At 44.3% G+C, this 21178-nt stretch overlaps 1 protein-coding gene across 1 annotated transcript in view; it reads right to left on the minus strand.

Moving 5' to 3' along the window:
• Positions 1–21178, minus strand: part of ACVR1C (activin A receptor type 1C) — an 80416-nt gene that overhangs the window by 53153 nt on the left and 6085 nt on the right. The window contains exon 2 of the mRNA XM_053259751.1: positions 1141–1371. Within this exon, the coding sequence (XP_053115726.1) occupies positions 1141–1371 (231 nt within the window). The remainder of the gene's footprint in view (positions 1–1140; positions 1372–21178) is intronic.

Below are 21178 nucleotides of genomic sequence, written 5' to 3' on the forward strand. Positions count from 1 at the left end.
AAAGGCAACGAACTTGCTTTTTAGGCAGCCAGTTACCTATACTAATACTAACACTATAACTACAGCTGGAAGAAACCATCTGCTCATATCCCAAGATTTGATTTGAAATGAGCTATGACTTCTTGCCTAATTAGTTTTTTTTAAAAGAAATATCAAATCACAACAGGCTACCAAACTATGGATGTGCGGCCAAAGAGCTGGGATTGGGGCAGACAATGTATTCATACTAGGTTCCCCAATACCCAAAATGAGCAGAACTCTCTTGCCCCCTGAAAGGTATTATCAAGGTGAGGATAAACATTCAAAATCTTCTACAAGGAACCGAAAACCCTGGATGAAAAATAAAAGGGTTAAGCTGCACCTCTATTTTTTAATCTAGGATGTAGAGTTTCTCAAAAGTGTTATGCAGTAATGAGTTTAATAATAGTGACTTAAAACCATAAATAATTTGTTTTAAAAAATTGTGCGTTTATTCAGAAGTGAGTCCCACTGTGTTTAAGTGTGCATAGCGCTGCAGCCAGTGGTGGCCCGTGAGGGTGGCAAGGTGTACCTTTAAGAAGTGATTACCGGTGGTACCACCGGCACCTGCCTGCTGCCACAAGCCATGGTGCCTCACCCAGCATCTGCCGCAGCTCTGGCACTCACCTGGCCTCTAGCACTCTCCTGCCGGGAGGTGCCACTGCTTGCGGCAGGTGCCGGTGGTTCCGCCAGTAGTAATGTTTTAAAAGTAAGAGGAAGTACTTTTTCACACAGAGCATAATTAACCTATGGAATTCTGTGCCATGGGATGTGGTGATGGCCACCAGCTTGGATGGCTTTAAAAGGGGTTTAGACAGATTCACGGTGGACAGGTCTATCAATGGCTACTAGTCTGGTGGCTGTGGGCATCCAGCACGATGCCTCTCAATAACAGTTGCAGGGGAGCAACAGCAGGAGAGAGGGCATGCACATACCCTGTAGGCTCCCTAGAGGCATTTGGTGGGCCACTGTGTGAAACAGGATGCTGGACTAGATGGGCCCTGTGCCTGAGCCAGCAGGGCTGTTCTTCTGTACCTCTTGTTGCCCCACCAGTGCCACCCTCACCGGCCATCACTGTTTGCAGCCTTAGTAGATCTTCTCCCACTAACAAGCAATGCTTACCTGTGGGCAGGTAAATGGTGACATTATTGCAGAAATCTGTATAGCAGCATTCCGTCCTGGTTATGTTCTTAGAACTGTGGCAGAAGATTTGTGCCTTCAGTTGCAGAAGGGATAAACATGACTTTATTACCTCTTGTTTACCATTTGTTAGCATGACAGACGCCCAACATGCTCCCTCAGTTTCACAAGTGAAGTTTGTTTTCTCACACAGTTGGCACATGCATGTTAAACCTGAAAAGATAATTAAGCAATTTGTTGAACAACAATATCAGCCAAAACATAATTTTTTCCAACCTAGTTCATGTTGACTGAGTTATCCTTCTGAGTAGAGAGGAAGCTGAATATTCTTCCAAAAAATGTCTTAGTGAAACTATTTAGAACTAGCTGGGCCAGGCACAGAGCATCTGCACCTCTAGTTTTCCCCACCCACTCACCACCACCGATGCCAATTTCTTTCCCAGCCCGCCCACTGCCGCTTTCTTCCCCTGCCCACTACCGTTTTCTTGCCTGCTCGCCGTCACAGTTTTCTCCCCATTGCCCCACCACCATTTTGTCCCCCCGCCACCACCGTTTTGTTTCCCGCCTCGCCTCCAGCACCGCCACTTTCCTCTTCCCCTGCTGGCAGCTTGCTCGCAAACTCTCACAAGAGCTACCACACATGGGGTTAGCAATGGTTATGCCAGAAAGAAAGAAAGAAAGAAAGAAAGAAAGAAAGAAAGAAAGAAAGAAAGGGCAAAAACATTTAGAATTCTACCCACAGTCAAAACACAAATAATTATCCAAAGACTAAGGGTAGCAGTGACATCAATATCAAAAATCTTAAACCCTTTGACAGTTGTCATATGGTGCTGGAATTTGTTATATAGTTAATTATCTGGGGCTGTGAAGACATAAAACAGTACAGTACTGCTTGCTTAACTATGGTTAAGCTATTAGGAGCAGCCCTGGGATCACACACTCCTAGGTCACCTTCACACAGCAGTTTGCCTCCATCCTCCCTCCCCACCCGGCAATCCCAGATGATCACTATCTTCAGTCTGGGAGCCGGCAATGGGGGGAGGGGGACGGGACTGGTTGTGTGGGCTTCCTACAGGGAATGGAACTAAACAAGATTTAGAATAAATGTAAGGTTAAAAAGGGTAAAGTGTGCCGTCGAGTCGGTGTCAACTCCTGGCAACCACAGAGCCCAGGAGGGGTTTGCCATTGCCATCTCCCGCTCAGTATGAGATGATGCCTTTCAGCATCTTCCTCTATCGCTGCTGCCCAATATAGGTGTTTCCCATAGTCTGGGAAACATACCAGCAGGAATTCAAACCAGCAACCTTTGGCTTGCTAATTGAGTCATGTCCCCCCTGCACCATCAGAGTCAGTCTGTGCCGGCTCTGTCATGAAAAAGGCATGCCCACCTGAGAAACATAGGGCAACAGTATGTTCTGGTGCAGACAGGCCATCGTTCCTGATTTTTATGCTGCAATCACAAATAATAACTCCAAAACACCCAATTTATTGAACAGTATTTACCCAGACATATCATTAGCACCAGTAAACCCAGTGTTGCATCAGTGCTGATCATCAGTAGTGCACTAAGCTCCTCAGTTTCTATCCTCAATGCTATCCTGTTAGAATATTTTGTATCATGCCTTGAATTAATATTTCACAGTTCACAATGTTATGACACAGAATAAATCTCTCAGGTTTCGTAAAACACAAACACATGTATTGATGATGGTTGTATAATTTTGCTAACAATTGTATTTATTCTTCTTTAGCACACAGTTCTAACGGCACTTTGCGGGGAAAGGAATAAAATCAGTGATTGACATTCAGAGCAAGGAAGGGCTGGTGCAGAGGGAGAGCTGCCTAACTGAAGTTCCCAGCTACATAGGAAGCTGCCATATACGGAGTCAGAACATTGGTCCATCTAGCTCACTATTGTCTATACAGACCAGCAGCAGCTTTTCCAAGGTTGCAGGCAGAAGTCTCTCTCAGCCTTCCTGGAGATGCCAGAGAGGGAACTTGGAACCTTCTCACATGCAAGCATGCAGATGCTCTTCCCAGAGTGGCCCCATCCCCTGAGGGGACTATCTTACAGTGCTCACACATGTAGTCTCCCATTCAAATGCAAACCAGGGTGGACTCTGCTTAGCAAAGGGGACAATTCATGCTTGCTAACACAAGACCAGCTCTCCTCCTGTACTAACTGCACTAGTGCACAGAGGAAGCAGCAATTGTTGACATCCTCCCTTTCCCAAGAAAGTCTTGTGTGCCACCCTAAAATATGCCCCCAAGGACTGTGCAACCCTCAATAACATTTTCGAGTTGCACAGAAGGTTTCCTTGAGTAGGGAAGGGCATCAAAAATGGCCACTTCCCCAGTACAGTTAGTGTGGCAGTTCTGTTAGAGCTGCTCTCGCACTGCACTAGTTTTCCTTGCTTCGAATGCCAGCCAGTATTTGATCCAGCTTGTTAAAATGAGTTCTTGTAGGAAAAAAAGTGATTCATGTTTTCAATATTGCACTATGTTCAATGCTTTCTGTTTTAAAACATGCTTAAAATGCTGCATCCCATCTTCCTAAAAGCACATAATTTTCCATAATCTGAAGTCATTCCATTTATTTTAGTGATCATCTGTCTCAGTATTTTTCTGAAACTGCTGCTTTTGATGTTAAACATAGACCATCTTGTTGTGAGTCATGATAAACAAATAAAAATTACTCAGATCCTGTCACTGATGAGGTAAAAGAACATGAAAATACTATAAATTAATGTATATGGAATACCTGACATCCTAACACTGCATGTGTGCTTCAAACCACAGTGCACACATGCAGTGCTAGGCCTCGTTCAGACATAACTCCAAACCAGAAGTAAACATGCCAGAGGTTGGAGTTTGTGATTGTCCAAATGTGTGAAGCCACAGTCTGTTACCCAACCCTGGCTCTGTTTTCACTTCCAAACCTGAATTTGAACCCTCGGTTTGTATTGAGTCTCATTGCTGAAACCTGAGGTTCGAAGGCACCATTGTGCCATCCGAATCCTACTGCTGCTATAACCCGGGTTTTGTGAACAAGCTCCTCCTGCAACCATTGAGAGGTTGGCTCGGAGAAGCCCAGAAATGCATCCATTCTAGGACGCCACGTTTCTCACTGGCCACCTTCCAGAGCTAGTGCTCTGCTCTCTGACATTTCCTTATTCCTCCTGCCGCTGCTAGGCAAGAGAGATGCCACATCCCTAGAGTTAATGCTGTTAAAGGGAAAGTACCACATTGGAGAAAGTCCACTTTCCCCTGCATGCTTTGGACCTCACATGTTTCTCAGCTGTGTTTTGTGCACAAATGCATTAAGTCCTAGTAACACTAATAATTGAACACATTTCTGACCACACACTTCTCAATCACCCTCAGTTGCCCCATCTTTCCATCATAAGAATGAGGGCTTGCACACGGCTTTATTTTCATTAGGGAGGTTTCTGCCCACACTTATATTTCACCTGTATTCTACACCACTTGTGTTACTCACTGTAGGACCTTTTGGCTCAAGAGACTTCACCAGTGTACCATTGAACCATAGTCCAAGGGATCCTTCTGATGTGCCAACGTACCCTTGTGCTGTCAAAATCAGGGAGGGCTTGGCCAGTGGATGTGTGAGGAGACACAAGGAATCAGACCAGGGATGTCTTTTGCAGGTTTACTTGAGGAAATCAAATTCAAGAATTACAATGAATGTTGGGTCGTGGCAAGCAAAGACAAATCCTTCTAACCTATCTACAAAACCAGCCTATCTAGCAAGGGAGAGGGGAGATGGGAAAGGAGAGAGGAGGAGGTAAAGTCCATGACCAAATGGTTCCACATTACAGTCCTTATTTCCTGCACCCCATGGATTGGTACTGGAAGCTTCCCATGAGTTGTCAGTGCCATGGAGCACTCCGATGCTGCAGCAGAGAGGCAATTTGAATGCTACATGGCCTACCTGGAGAGGATAGTTCAATCAAATGCATGATTGGCCAAGCAGGCACCAGTTCTTCCGCCCTACCAGCAGCAACTGTAGGGATGTCCATGGAACCGTTCAGTGCTCCATTCTAGGCAACTGGCGTCTGAACCAGTTCGGAGGGTGGAGGGTTGCTTTAAATGGCAGGGAAGGCGCAGCCTACCTGCCAGCCCCCACCCCACCACTTTCCCCCCATCAGCACTCTTCCAAAAAGCGGGCATGCAGGGCTGCAACGTGCCTCCTTGTTGCCCAGAGCAGCATCGCCATGAGAATTTCCAATGCATGTGTGTGTCGTGAGAGCACTGGTGGGGGGAAAACAGTGGGACAGGGACTGGCAGGTAGGCAGCACCTTGTGATGAGCCTCTTGAGTACAAATTCTATGTACAAGTAATTGTTTATTATAGATGAGTGATTATTTAGACCATGAGTTATTATGACTTTGATTTTTAAGCTTCCTGGAAAAACCAAATATATACGCCCATATACCTTTAGACTCAATTAGGAAAATTGCACTAGATGCAGTATGAAATCAGTGGATGAAAGAAACAGCATTTTCCATACTACTACAAAATCTATAAATAACAGAATGGAGAATTTTTTAAGCAGCTACTGTTAAAAACCTCAAAGACTAAGAAGATATAAGCTGAACATAGTTTAACTCTTCCTGTGTGTGTCGTGAGAGCGCCGGTGGGGGGAAAGGGGCAGGTTCCCTGTCATTTAAAGCAACCCCCACTTCCGGGAGTGCATGGAACAGGTTCCATGCACATCCCTACTATCCACAGGTGCTCTTGCAGACACCTTACATGTCTGTACAGCCAGGGCCGGCCCGAGGCACCCCAGCCTTGGCACCTCTGGAGCTTATGGTTGTGGCAAACATCCTCCTGACTCTTCCTCATATGAACATAGGAAACTGCCATATACTGAGTCAGACCATTGGTCTATCTAGCTCAGTATTGTCTTCACAGACTGGCAGTGGCTTCTCCAAGGTTGCAGGCAGGAATCTCTCTCAGCCCTATCTTGGAGAAGCCAGGGAGGGAACTTGGAACCTTCTGCTCTTCCCAGAGCGGCTCCATCCCCTGAAGGGAATATCTTGCGGTGTTCACACATCAAGTCTCCCATTCATATGCAACCAGGGCAGACCCTGCTTAGCTATGGGGACAAGTCATGCTTGATACCACAAGACCAGCTCTCCTCTCCAATCTCTCAACATCAGATTAGGATTAAGGCACACATATGGAGGAGCCGTTTCTGAAAAAATGCTTACTCCAAGTTCTCTGCACCATGATTTTAAGTCCCATTTTTAATACACTAATCCACTTCTGTTCTTTAAGCTATCGTTGTCTGTGGTTGTTGCACTCAAGTGTTGGTGAATAGCTGTTTCCACAAAAACCTCCCAAAACATTATTGGGCATTTCAGTTTCCATGCAGAAATTGTTGTTTTCTCAAGCACCCCTGGCGGTGAATTGCAGTAGGGGTGCAATTTTTTTTAGGGGGGGAGGTGTTTATCAGTAAAATTGTGTTTATTAGTAAACACAATTCTGAAATGGTACACTGCCTCTGGTTTTCATTACAGAAGGCAGGAGGTGTGGAAGTAGCCAACATTCAAAGGGGAGAACCTGGATAACAGGTGAAATTGCTCACTTCCCCATGGGGTGTATTGGGGAGGAAGCATGTAGAGGTGATAAACTTGCCAAGAGCTGTGATTGTTTGCTTCCCAATGGAGAGGGGGGCATGGTTGTGACCCACACAAAGAAGGGGATTTGGAGGTTCCCCCAAATACTTTCTTACACTTTGGGGAGGCTGTCCCTCATTAAACAGGGATGAACAGGTTAACTGCTGCAACTTGCCCATTGGGTTTGCTGAAATTGCCCATTGGGTTTGCTGCCTGCATTTTCTTCCCCATCCAAAGGTGCCTGCTTGCTTCCTGGGGGTGGGTAGGGAGGCTCTATGACACATCTAAAGGTCCAAATTGGTTATGCAGTTCACAAATTAGCTCACTTGCACCTTAAACATTCATGTGTCCACCAAGGAGCCCCTGGTGGCGCAGTGGTAAAACTGCTGCCCTGTAACCAGAAGGTTACAAGTTCGATCCTGACCAGGGGCTCAAGGTTGACTCAGCCTTCCATCCTTCCGAGGTCGGTAAAATGAGTACCCAGAATGTTGGGGGCAATATGCTAAAATCATTGTAAACCGCTTAGAGAGCTCCGGCTATAAAGCGGTATATAAATGTAAGTGCTATTGCTATTGCTATTGCTATCTTGAACTGGTGTGGATGACATCATCACAAAGTATCCATTTGAGGAATCCCTATGTGTCCCTGCAACTGTACCAAATCTGGTCCAAATCAGTTCCCACTTGCACCACATACATGCACATGTCTGCATTTTGAATCAGGGTGGATGAGATCATTATCCTTGAGCCATCCATACATCTCTGCACCTGTAGCTAATTTGCTTCAAATCAATTAGATAGCTCACAAATTAGCCCAAATGCACCTCAAATGTTCATGTGTCTGCCATCTTTAATTGGGGCGGATGACAACATCACAAAACTGCTGTTGAGCCATCCCTATGTGTCCCTACAGCTGTAGCAAATTTAGTTCAAATTAAGTTAGCCCACTTGCGCCTCAAACATTCAAGGATCCGTTGTCTTGGACTGGGATGGATGATATTACAAATTACACCACTGAGGTGTCCCTATGTGACACTAACTACAACTGTGCCAAATTTGGTTCAAATAGGTTAGATGGTCCACAAATTAGACCACTTGTGCCTCAAACATTCACAAATCCTCCATCTTGAATTGGGGTGGATTGCATCTTCACAAACTATGCCATTAAGGTATCTCTATGTGTCCCTACAACTGTACCCAATTTATTATTAACTATTATTATTATAATTATTATTATATTATTACATTTATATCCCGCTCTTCCTCTAAGGAGCCCAGAGCGGTGTACTACATACTTGAGTTTCTCTTTCACAACAACCCTGTGAAGTAGGTTAGGCTGAGAGAGAAGTGACTGGCCCAGAGTCACCCAGCTAGTTTCATGGCTGAATGGGGATTTGAACTCGGGTCTCCCCAGTCCTAGTCCAGCACTCTAACCACTATACCACGCTGGCTGTCTCAATTTGGTTCATACTGGTCCAGGCATTGAGAAGTTGATTGGGGGGCGGATAGACACACAAACTAAATGCCAGGTAATCTCATAAGCCTAGTGGAAAGTAGGCTAAAAGAGTGAGTGAGTGTGTGTGTGTGTGTGTGTGATGAACCTCTTGAGTACAAGTTCTATGTACAAGTAATTGTTTATTATAGATGAGTGATTATTTAGACCATGAGTTATTATGACTTTGATTTTTAAGCTTCCTGGAAAAACCAAATATATACGCCCATATACCTTCAGACTCAATTAGGAAAATTGCACTAGATGCAGTATGAAATCAGTGGATGAAAGAAACAGCATTTTCCATACTACTACAAAATCAATAAATAACAATATGGAGAATTTTTTAAGCAGCTACTGTTAAAAACCTCAAAGAGTAAGAAGATATAAGCTGAACATAGTTGAACTCTTCCTGTTTTTAGCTGGAGCATTTTAAAGCCAAGAAAATACTTGCTGACTGATATTTGCACAAAAGCAGATCTGTGGCAGGGGATTGTAGTGGTTGTAGTGATTGAGAGGGTGGTGGCTGACCAGCTCCAGGCAGTCTTGGAGGAAACTGATTATCTAGACCAGGGGTACTCAACCTTGGGTCCCCAGATGTTGCTGAACTACAACTCCCATCATCCTCAGCCACAATGGCCAGAGGTTGGGTTGGTGGGAGTTATAGTCCAACAACATCTGGGGACCCAAGGTTGAGAACCGCTGATCTAGACCCATTTCAAACTGGCTTTAGAGCTGGCTATGAGGTTGAGACAGCTATGGTCGGCCTGATGGATGACCTTTACCGGGGAATCGACAGAGAGAGTGTGACTCTGCTGGTTCTTCTGGATCTCTTGGCGGTGTTTGATACCATCGACCACAGCATCCTTCTGGATCACCTGGAGGAGTTGGGGATAGGGGGCAGTGGTTCCGTTCCTATCTCTCAGGTAGATTCCAGATGGTGGAGCTTGGTGACAGTTGCTCCTCAAAACGGGAGCTGTTATACAGGTGAAACTCGGAAAATTAGAATATTGTGCAAAAGTCCATTAATTTCCGTAATGCAAATTAAAAGGTGAAACTGATATATGAGACAGACGCATTACATGCAAAGCAAGATAAGTCAAGCCTTAATTTGTTATAATTGTGATGATCATGGTGTACAGCTCATGAAAACCCCTCATGAAAAAGCTGAATCCAAGCTAAGACGGAGGTGTTCATTGTGGGGGCTCAGAATCTGAGGGGTTTGTTAGATCTTCCTGTGCTGGATACACTCCCCCAGAAGGAGCAGGTGCGCAGCTTGGGAGTACTCCTGGACCCAGGCCTCTCCCTGGTATCTCAGGTGGAGGCCATGGCCAGGAGTGCTTTCTATCAGCTTTGGCTGATTCGACAGCTGCGCCCATTCCTCGAAGAGGATGACCTCAAAACAGTGGTGCATCGGCTGGTAACCTCCCGGCTTGACTATTGCAATGTGCTCTACGTGGGGCTGCCTTTGTACGTATTCCGGAAACTTCAGTTAGTTCAGAATGCGGCAGCCAGATTGGTCTCTGGGGCAACCCAGAAAGATCATATGATGCCTGTTTTGAAACATTTACACAGGCTGCCGATATGTTTCCGGGCAAAATACAAAGTGCTGATTATTACCTTTAAAGCCCTGAACAGCTTGGGTCCAAGTTATCTTAGAGAGCGCCTTCTTTTACATGATCCCCACCACACGTTAAGGTCATCTGAGGAAGTCCGTATCCAGTTACCACCAGTTCGTTTGGTGGCGACTCAGAGGCGGGCCTTCTCTGTAGCTGCTCCTGGGCTGTGGAATGCACTCCCAGCAGAAATCCACAATCTTAACTCTTTGTTGACCTTCAAGAGAGCCCTTAAAACCTATCTGTTTGGCCTGGCCTTCCAGGGTTTTTAATTAGTTTTAATTGTTTTAATGTTAACCTGGTTTTCAGGGTTTTAATTGTTTTGATAGTTTAATTGTTTTTTAAGATGTTTTTAAATTGGTGTTTATATTTGTATTTCTGTTTTAATTGTTTTTAATGATTTCTGTTTTTTAATGGTAAACTACCATGAGCCAGCTTGGAACGGCGGTATAAAAATCGAATAAATAAATAAATAATAAATAGATAAATAAATAAATAATAAAAAAACATCCATGAGTCTCTTGGTATATACAACTCTCTGGTGAAGAGCTATTCTCAGTGGAGTAAACCTGAATAACCATCCACTTTACATTTTAAAAGTATCCTAAACAGATGAGCAATCGCTCCTCAAAACAGAAAGAACATATATTTCTTGTAGAAGTCAGGAGTATGGCATTTAATCTTTAAACTAAAGTGGGCTAAGTAACAAGATATTTACCGGAGTTTGCCCAGGAGAACGGCAGATAAAGCTTAATGAACTCTGAAATGACATCTTAAAGTAACTCAGCTACAATCTTGTGCTTGTTCAAGGCACTTCTTAATAACATATTTTATAGGTTGGGGCGGGGGGGACTCTTATTTTCTACTGTAGTGATTTATTAAAAAACCCAATGGTCTTTGCATTCAGAAAAACATACCTGCATTTTCCTCCCATCCCATTTTCCTTTCAACAGGTCAACTCTGCTCCAGCCTGGTAGATTGCAATAGCAAATCTTATTTTTCTAGATCAGGGATTCTCAACGTTGGGTCCCCAGATGTTATTGGATTTCAACTCCTATAATCCCCAGCCAAAGGCCACTGGGCCTGGGGATTATGGGAGTTGAAGTCCAATAACATCTGTGGACCCAACGTTTCTTTTATTTTTTTGATGTGATTTCTATACCGCCCTTCAAAAAATGGCTCAGGGCGGTTTACACAGAAATAATAAATAAATATAAGATGGATCCCTGTCCCCAAAGGGCTCACAATCTAAAAGAACCACAAGACAGACACTAGCAACAGTCACTGGAGGTACTGTGCTGGGGGTAGATAGGGCCAGTTACTCTCCCCCTGCTAAATAAAAGAGAATCACCACATTAAATGGTGTATCTTTGCCAAGTTATCAGGGGTTAACCCCTGATAACTGAGAACCCCTGTTCTAGACTAGCACCTAAGAAGCCAGTTAGTTTCAAACACGATAGCATAAATTACTGTGCTTTGATCCTCCATTCATTAGGCTGAATTTGGGTGTTCCTTTCTTCTCATGTTGTTGAAGAAAGGGTGTTCCTTTCTTCTCATATCATAAACTGAGCAGTGAGCAGACTGGCTAATCTGATGTGCAACACACCTGTGTTGGCCGTTGGACAAAGAGCAAACAACTTTGCTTTGCGGTTCACAACTGATCTAACCCCATGAAACTCTATTAAACAAAACTGGCCAAGAGTGTTTGCCGGCATGTTGATCCTATTGAACAAAAGGCAGAGCAGACAAAGTGGGAATCTGATAATTGTGCAACACTTTGGAACTCTGCTGACACGCAAGCATACTGCACAATTTTTGTTGCATGTCCAGCCTAACGGCTGGCTAGCTACATGACCTGCTCCGAAACAAAAAAAGCGAGAGCATATTACATTAATTTTGGCCAATATTCAAACCTTTGGCCCTTTCCACCTGCAACCCCACTGCACTTCTTCCTTTTCTAAAATAAATTCTGGGCTCATATTAAGCATTAATTGTTATAGGGCACAGCACTGCTTCATTTTTCCCTCTTGTTGCCTTCCTGGTCAAAATTATCTCTCAGTGTGTCCCGTTAGCTACAGGGTTTCATTCTTCTCCAGCATCAGTTTTGATACTTTCCACATACTGTGGTTCTCCATTAACTACCATATACAAACAATGCAACCTCCATCTTTGCCAGAAACAGAGGAACCCTCCCCGTTTTGGGCACCGATTTCTGCAGACAAATGTGGAACACATGAAAACCTGGGGGTATGGTCAGGGGGTACGATCCAACGACTGCCCCTCCCACAGTCACTGCCACTCCGTTGACCATACCGGTTGAGCAACAGGCGGTTTGGTTTGAATTCAACCCAAATTCAAACTGAACCATGATTTTTGGTTCATGCACACCCCTAAGAAGCGTGTCTTCTGTTTTGTACTGGGAGTTGAAGATGGTAAGGAACAGTGGGAGTCCTCTCTTACTGTTCAGGAATGATTCCTGCTGTTTCTTACCTTCTCAAAAGTGGCAATAAAAATAAAACTTCTAGTGAGGAGATTTATTTGGTGCTGGGTAACCTACTCTCCAGAGGGCTGGGAGCAGAGGCACTCTTATCCCTGGACTCTGGGGCTGAAGTCCAGGGCCTCCACACCCCCAGGAGGGCCCACAAATCCTCTTTAGTCTGTCCTGGGTGATGTGGTTTGTGCCCTCAAGAACCTACACGTTACAAATGATGCTTAATTTGCAGTAGCGGGGGGGCCTCCCAAGGCCTGTAGGTCCAGGCTTCAAAATTACCTAGGTGCACCTCTGGCAGGGGGCACTAACCACCGGTGGGCTGGCAAGTGGACTTGTATAGAAGCCTGCATTTCCCTGTTATTAGCAGCTGTTTTGATTGCTTGTTTGTGAATACCTACAAAGAGCGCTCCCTCCCTCACACTCACTCTCTCTCACACACACACTCATCTGTGCCAACAAATGATGCCACAATGATAAAAACTGTGAAATTATAGATGCATTCTATAAAACTAGCAAACAGAAGATGATAAAGTGCTGAACAGCAACTTGGCAATTATCAGTGATATTAATGCAGAAAGGGGAACTCTATCTAGGTTGACTGAAAACTGTTAGGAGAGATTAAATGCTTTTTGACTTGGTCACTGCAAAAATCAGGTCCTATTCAGACACGTTAGGACACATTAGGAATTGGACCTCAATCTCAGCCTTTAGCTGAACAAAATGACTTGATTTGTGTTAATGAAACCCAAGAAGCCTAAGCTTTAAAAAGACAATGCACACACAGAAGGGAAAAGATTTGCAGCTCAAAAAGATGCATCACGACTGCGGTTCCAAATGCTGGGCCAACACAGAAAGTTGACACAACTTGAGTGGGAAGCGTAATCATATGGCAGTTTTAACTTTTATTGCCAACAGGACAAGCAACAAATATACTCCAGGACCTCAAATACCAGATGTAAAATGACAGTAACAATCAGCACCCATGAGTTCACACCCTGGTACAAAATGAAAATACAGGAACACAAAACACTGACAAACCATACACACCACTGAAGGCTCTTTGCTTCACTCTGCTGGGAAGATTACCAAAATACTAAGCTTTTAAGTCATAATCCCAACACACTAAAGCATGGCAAGATACAACTGAAATTGAAACTGTGTTACACAAGTGCCCGTGTGGCACCGTGGTTAGAGTGTTGGACTAGGACCGGGGAGACCCAAGTTCAGATCCCCATTCAGCCATGAAACTCACTGGGTGGCTCGGGGCCAGTCACATCTCTCTCGGCCTAGCCTACCTCACAGGGTTATTGTGAGAATAAACATAACCATGTGCACCACTCTGGGCTCCTTGGAGGAAGAGCGGGATAGAAATGTAAAAATAAAATAAATAACCAATTGAATGTCGACGAAGTGTTTTGTCTTCCCTCTTCCCATTGCTTTCAGCTTAATGAAGCCGTGTCTGGGAGGTGCACTATACATAGTTCAAGCCCAGTCTGAACTATAGGCACATGTTCCAGGATCTAACAAGTGACTGCTGAAACATTCTGGGGCTTAACCATGGCAGATCCAAGCTGAACTCAACCGCCAAATGCGATTTGTTCTGCTTGCAAACAAGGGGCCATGTCAGCATACAAAGAGAACACGCTCTATTAAAATATTACTTCTTCACAGGTAGACTCGTCTGCATTCTAGTCATTTCATCTAAATAGGGATCACTTCTAGAATTTGGAATTTTAAAACCTTAGATATCTCGCAATCATTCAATATTCTTTTTAAAAATATTATTGGGTTTTTCCCAGACTTCTAGAGCTTGGAAATTAAAAACATTAGATTCATTGCACCAGGGAGAAGCAGGAGAATGGATCATGATACTAAATAAAACCTAACCACATCGGATGTTACAGTTACATGGCAGCTTGAAAACCAGCTTTTTAACATCAGTTTGTTTTGAAGGTTGCCTGTTTGCACCATTCACAGCTCCAGACAAACCCTTTAAATAAACATGAATTCACTGCACAAACACAGAATGAGCTTTTCATAGCTAGGGTGGATGCAGCACTTTTTTTTATTTTTATCTTTGTCTAAGCAATCTGTATTCTTTAAAAACCCACAGTCAGAACTCTCATAATGTTAAAACATGGATCTGACAGGTGCAATGCAGAAAAACGTAGGTACACTTAAGTTTCAATGAAACAATCCTGTCCTTGATGATTAAACTGCATAACTTGAGATGTTCAACTGTGCACTCTCTCTGGACTGTACGTGAGCTAACATAAAACTAGCACACAGGCGACTTTCCCACATTCTGTTTGACTTCCACTATAGTGATGTATCACCCATATGGCATCCTCATTCAGATAGTACTATGACTACAAATATTTATATACTGCTTTTCAACAAAAGTTCTCATAGTGGTTTACATAGAAAAATAAATAAATAAATAAGACAGTTCCCTGTCCCCAGAGGGTTCACAGTCTAAAAAGACACCATCAACAACCACTGGAGGAATGCTGGGCTAGGGCTGGATAGGGCCAGTTGCTCTCCTCCTGCTTAATAGAAGAGAATCACCACTTCCTATACTTGTGCTTTGCATATATCAGTATAATATCGCCTTATTATGCTGGTGCTTTGGAGCGGATAGCTTGATGGAATGCAGGCATGACAACGACTTCAAAATGGCCACCCCTACAAGCTCCTTGGTTGCAACAGGTGATCATACGATTCATTACCACACGCAAGATTGCCAAGGTTTGCAAAAAACTCAGTCACTCAAAACTACTTACCCGGATATGCGCCAAAAACAGGGTACTGAGCACGGAGGCACTAACGTACAATCATCTGATGACAGAACTGGAACACACAAGGTTTTCAATTTGATTTCCAATAGTTATCACATGCCTTGTGGTTCTGTAAATCAGTCAACAACACTGACGTTCACATGAGGAGGTGGCTATCAAGGTAACACTAGTAACTGTGGAACAGCAACAAAGGCTATACACGGACTTCTCATTCCATTCATTTATTTAACACGTTTGTATACCGCCCAAAATGCAAGTCTCTGGGCAGTTTACAACACTGTAGCGGGAGGCAAGAAGAGTTAGGATGCTTTCACAACTGGGCAAGAATGCATTCGTTTCTTAACACACTTTCCATGATCCTGTGCATATGGTATGTAGCATCGTCATATTTAATTTAATTTAAGTAGGGACTATCTGGTTACTGAATTCAAATGACTTGGTAGGCACTATGCAATGTCCTGTTTTGACAGATGGGAACCCTTTCACAGATTATAAAGCAATAAATCTGGTTTTAACATAAATGCACACTCAACAGGAAAGGAGCTGCAACCTACCTCTGATGAGATTATATGTGCAATACAGGTGAAACTCGGAAAATTAGAATATCGTGCAAAAGTCCATTAATTTCAGTAATGCAAATTAAAAGGTGAAACAGAGATATGAGACAGACGCATTACATGCAAAGCAAGATAAGTCAAGCCTTAATCTATATATATAATTCTCCTGGGTGTGCCCAGGAGAAATGCGTCCCGGCAGCCCAGCTGATTGGCTGGGCTGCAGGGGGCGCCTGATTGGCTGGCAGCACACCCAGGAGAATTCGCTTGCTGGGCGGCTGCGGAGGCAAGGCGGCGGGCCCAGGGCCGTGGCGGCGGAGCCCAGCGAGGCGCTGGGCCCAGCAAGGTGGCGGCGGCCCCGGCCGTGAGGCGGGGCGAGGCGGCGGGCCCAGCGCGATGGCGGCGGGCCAGGCCGTGGTGGTGGGGCCCAGCGAGCGGCGGGGCCCAGCGAGGCGGCGGGGCCGGGCCCGGCCGTGGAGGCGAGGCGGCGGGCCTGATGGTGGCACTCTGGGGCCGGCCGCGGCATCGGCGGCGGCACTCTAGGGCCGGCCAGGCCCGCTGGCGGTGGCGGCCGCACTCTGCCCCGCCGGAGACGGGGGGCGGGAGGAGAGAGAGAGGTAGCCTGGCCCGGCCTCTCCTCTTTTCCCCATCTTTCTCGGTCTATTTTGTTTGGGGGTTTTTAAGGAGACACAGCAACAGAGAAAGCCTTTCAATGCAGTCCTTCCCCCTCCCGCCCAACCCCTTTGTGTTCTCCTCTCTCCTTTCGAGCAACTAAGGAATGGAGCAGTCTAGGTCAGGGAGAGAAAACTGTTCCTCTTACTTAAGAGGAAGCCCATTGAACTAAATCATTTACTTCTGAGTAATCCCAGAACAGTTTGCAGGCTGGCTGGGATTACTCAGAAGTAAATGTTTCAGTTCAATGGGCTTCCTCTTGAGTAAGGGTACATAAGATTGCAGCTGTAGAAGCGTGGCTTGCTTTTAGAGGTAGGGGTCTGTGTGTGAATGCGTGCGTGTGCTCGCTCCACACTTCTAATTTAAAGAAACACAACGGATATAGAAATAATGATTTTACTTTACTGGGAAACAAAAGACTTTACAGTACCTTGCAGCAGGAATTATTTTTATTTATTGTATTTATTGAATGAATTAGGAGGAGGTTTGTGTTTCTTTAAATTTCACAACAGAACAGGGAAGAGAGAGAAGAATGTGGGGGCAGTACTGAATCTCCGAGAGGCAACTGGCTGTCAGATAGAAACGCTTAACCGCAGTTAGGGGCAAGTCTGCCTTCAGGCGTAACACTTCAGTGGAAAAACCGTGGTTATCGGCGGCAAACCTTGGAGAAAACCTCAGGTCCCAATTGGAGTTTGTTGGGGCAAACTGGAGTTAACTTTTGAGGCTTAACAGGGGTTTTGTGCATTCGGGCATACTAGAGTTAAAAGTTCTGGCAGCGCTAATTGCAGTTAGAGTGAACTTATGAACCGGCTTATTGTCTTTATGATGTTTTCATACTGCTTTATTGTTGCATTCTTGGCTGTTCCTAATATGGATTTTTACTATTTCTACATTTTGTGTGCTACTTTGAACACATTCATATAAATGCAGGGTAGGACTGAATTTAAACAAACAAAAAATAGATGAGGAAGATTACACTAGCAACTGAAATGTCTTGTGTGAAAACACCCTTTGAGGAAGGAGTTGCCCAGATGTTCCCTTTGGTAATATTTCTTATAAGTGTGTCTAAGCTTTTTGGTTTTTTTACACATCAAAGATTATATAATTTGTTGTTTCTTCTTTTCCCCTCAGTCTGTTGTCCATACAGATGTCTTGATAGTGGAAGATGAAGGGAGCAATTGACACAGGGGTGTTCCCTGAAATTCTGCAGAATCTTATATACATACTTGCTTACATGGTGCCCTGATACTATTCAGAAGCAGAGGTTGCTTAAGCAGTGCTATTGCAGTTTCCCCCGATGTGGTGAATGGGGGGTGGGGGTCGGGGGGGAGGAATAGCCATAGTGTATCCTGCACAACCGCTACTTCTGAGCAGCATCACAATAAAATCTGGAAAAATGGAGACCAGCTTTTCCATTTGTTTACCTGATGAGTTTATAAAACTTTAAGACTCCAGAGCCAGAGTTGCTCACGTAGAAACTGTCAAGCCGCTGTCTCGGTACCCAACAAATGTGCAATAAAGTCAAATGGGCTCATGGTTTCTGTACAATAATTAATATCATAACAACTTGGATTTAACCCTTCCATTTAATCCCTTTTGACCGATTATTCCATTAAGCCTAATTGACCTAGTTCTTGTACATATAGATTAATTATAATTAAATGCATTAAGCTCCTTAACATCCCTGAGAAACAATACTGAGAAACAAAACATGACACACCAGTCATGAGCAGCTGTCAATACTCTATGGGACAACAGACTGAGTGGGGAAAAGGAGAAGACACCACAGAAGATATAATCTTAGCTGCGTAAAAAATGTGAGAAACAATAGGAGATATTATTGAGGGGGGAAGGTGAACTGAACTCCTAGTCTCCAAGGGCAAAAGGAAAACACACAGGCTCGATATTCAAGTTGAATTATGCAGCAAGTATTTGTAGGACACAGAATTGTCACGTACATTAATGGGCAGGCGTGCTTTCTGGCCTTTTTATACATTAATAGGCAGGCGTGCTTTCTGGCCTTTTTATAGCAGCTCCTGTTTAAGAAGATTAGAATTTGAACACACAGGATGAAGCCAAGCAACAGGAGGATGGGATAATTCACAAACAGGGGCTGAAACTTTGAATATACACACCTCAGCTTGCTCTGGTCTTTCAACCCCTCACACATATATCTATACCAGAGCATGTCCACACAGTTCTAAAACAGGTTCCAGGGTGCCCATCTCAAATTTTTTGCACTAAAGGTGGTAAAGGTTAGGAGCGCTTCAGAGTTTAATTGATTTAGTTTGATTTCAGCTAAACTAACTGAGAACTTTTAATCCAGTAAAAAGATTGCCTTGATTAACCAGGAAGTAGATTTTTCCCCCCAAATTATATATAATTTTTAGTACAAATACTCAAAAACTGTACATGGCAAGCACCATCTTAAAAGAGGCATTATCTCTTTTCTCACACACATAAGAGACATTCCCTCTAAAGATGATGCCTACTGCAACACATGAGTGCATCACCTAAAACCAAAGAAAATATGCTTCTTGGTTCTTGTTTTTACCCACATACAAATTTAAATTGCCAGATTAAGTAGACTAGAACGCCTCCCATGCTGGAGTAGCTGGAGTGACTCAGCCTGCCTTTTAAAGGGCAGGGAGAGCCACTCCTGGCCACACTGCCAATGCAGTGCGGGCGGATTTAACTCCTGAATGAGGCTGCACAGTCCCGTTTGGAAGTGAAATCACACACACACACACACGTCTGATGTCAGATGGGGGGGCGTGTCTGGGGCTGCAAGGCATGGCCCCTGAGGGGCGGCGGCCCGGGTTCTTTGAACCCGTCCGCCCAGTGGTGGCTCCGCTCCTGAGAAAAGGCCTTGCTGAAGGAGAATCAGCATGGGAGGCGTTCCAGTCTACTTAATCTGGCAATGTAAATTTGTATGTGGGTAAAAACAAGATCCAAGAAGCAGGGAAAGTCACTTAAGCAGGGAGAGTCATTTAAAAGGCAGGGAAAGTCACTCCAACCTGTGCTACCAATGCAATGTGGGCTGATCTGACTCCCAAACGGGGCCACGGGGCCTCGTTTGGGAGCTAAACCACGCCCCCGTGCCTGATGTCAGATGCAGGGGCATGGCTAAATGCTCCCTGAGTCTGGTGCCAGGGGGGCCACCGCTGGCCTCCCCCCGCCCCTGCCTTTTTCCCCTGTATGTTTGACAATTTTGTCCTTAAGTATGCTTTCCATTAATTTATACAGCACAGAAGTTAAGCTAACCTGCCTGTAGTTTCCAAGATCCCCCTTGGATTTCTTTTTGAAAATCAGAGTAAGATTAGCTACTTTCCAGTCCTCTGGTATGGAGCCTGATTGTAGGGGCAACTTACATATTTTTGCTAGGACATCAGCAATTTCACATTTGAATTCCTTCAGAATGCTTGGTTGGATGCCATCTAGCCTTGGCGCTTTGTTAATTTCAAGACAGTTTAGAACATCCTCTCTCATCACCTCAAATTGGCTCTTTCTTCAGCCTCCAAGCCTGAGAAGCTGAGTTCCAGAGTGGGTATATGTTCAGTATCCTCTGTCATGAAGACAGATAAAAAGAACTCATTTAGCTTCTCTGAAATCTCCTTATCCTCCTTAATTATCCCTTTCACTCCCTCATCATCTAAGGGTCCAGCTGCCTCCCTGACACGTTTTCTGCTGCTGATATATTTAAATATTTTTTTAAATTCACCTTGACACTTCTAGCTATATGCTCCTCAAACACTCGTTTTGCATCTCTCATTGACTCCTTGCATTTCTTTTGCCGGAGTTTATGTTCCTTCCTGTTCTCTTCATTTGGGCAGGACTTCCATTTTCTGGATGAAGTCTTCTTCCCTTTTATAGCTTCACTGGCTCTACTTCTTAGCCATGCTGGTAGTGTCCTCCTGAACTTGGTGGTACCTTTCCTCCTTGTTGGTATATATTCCAACTGAGCTTCTATTATTGTGGTTTTGAATAAGTTCCATGCTTTCTGGAGTGATTTGACTCTCCTGACCAGCCTCCCTTTTATCAATCCCCTCATTTTTGAGAAGTTTCCTCTTCTGAAGCCCAAAACATCTGTGTTGGGTTTCCTTGGCAACTCCATTCACATATAAGCTGAATTTGATCACCCTATGATTGCTATTCCCCAATGGTTCCACAACTCTGACATCTTGCACCAGGTCCTGAGCACTACTCAGAATTAAGTCCAAGGTCACCTTCTCCCTGGTTGCTTATGTGACCAACTGTTCTAAGGCAGAGTCACTTAACGTGTCTAGAAATTTGGCCTCTCTGTCAATACTTGCACCTGAATTTGCCCAGTCTATGTGAGGGTAATTGAAGTCACCCATTATTATTTATTTATTTGTTTTATTTATTTATTTGATTTATATACCGCCCTTCCAAAAATGGCTCAGGGTGGTTATTATTACAGTTATTATTACAGTTCTGCCTCTCTGATGCCTCTCCAATTTGGTTCTCCAGTTCCTGGTCACTCTCAACATTTTGATCCAGAGGGCAATAGCAAATCCCTAGTAACACATTTCCTTTCAGTCCTCATATCATCACCCATAATGATTCTGTGGAGGACTCTGGTCCTCCTAGGTTTTCTATCTTTTAGGATTCTATCCCTTCTTTAATATACAGTGCTACTCCACCCCCAATCCTCACCTCCCTGTCCTTTCTGTAGAGTTTGTATCCAGGAATAACAATGCCCCACTGGTTCTCACCCTTCCACCCAGTTTCCATTTTG

The sequence above is a fragment of the Hemicordylus capensis genome, chromosome 1 (assembly GCF_027244095.1).
Source record: "Hemicordylus capensis ecotype Gifberg chromosome 1, rHemCap1.1.pri, whole genome shotgun sequence".
In the NCBI taxonomy this organism is placed as follows: Eukaryota; Metazoa; Chordata; class Lepidosauria; order Squamata; family Cordylidae; genus Hemicordylus; species Hemicordylus capensis.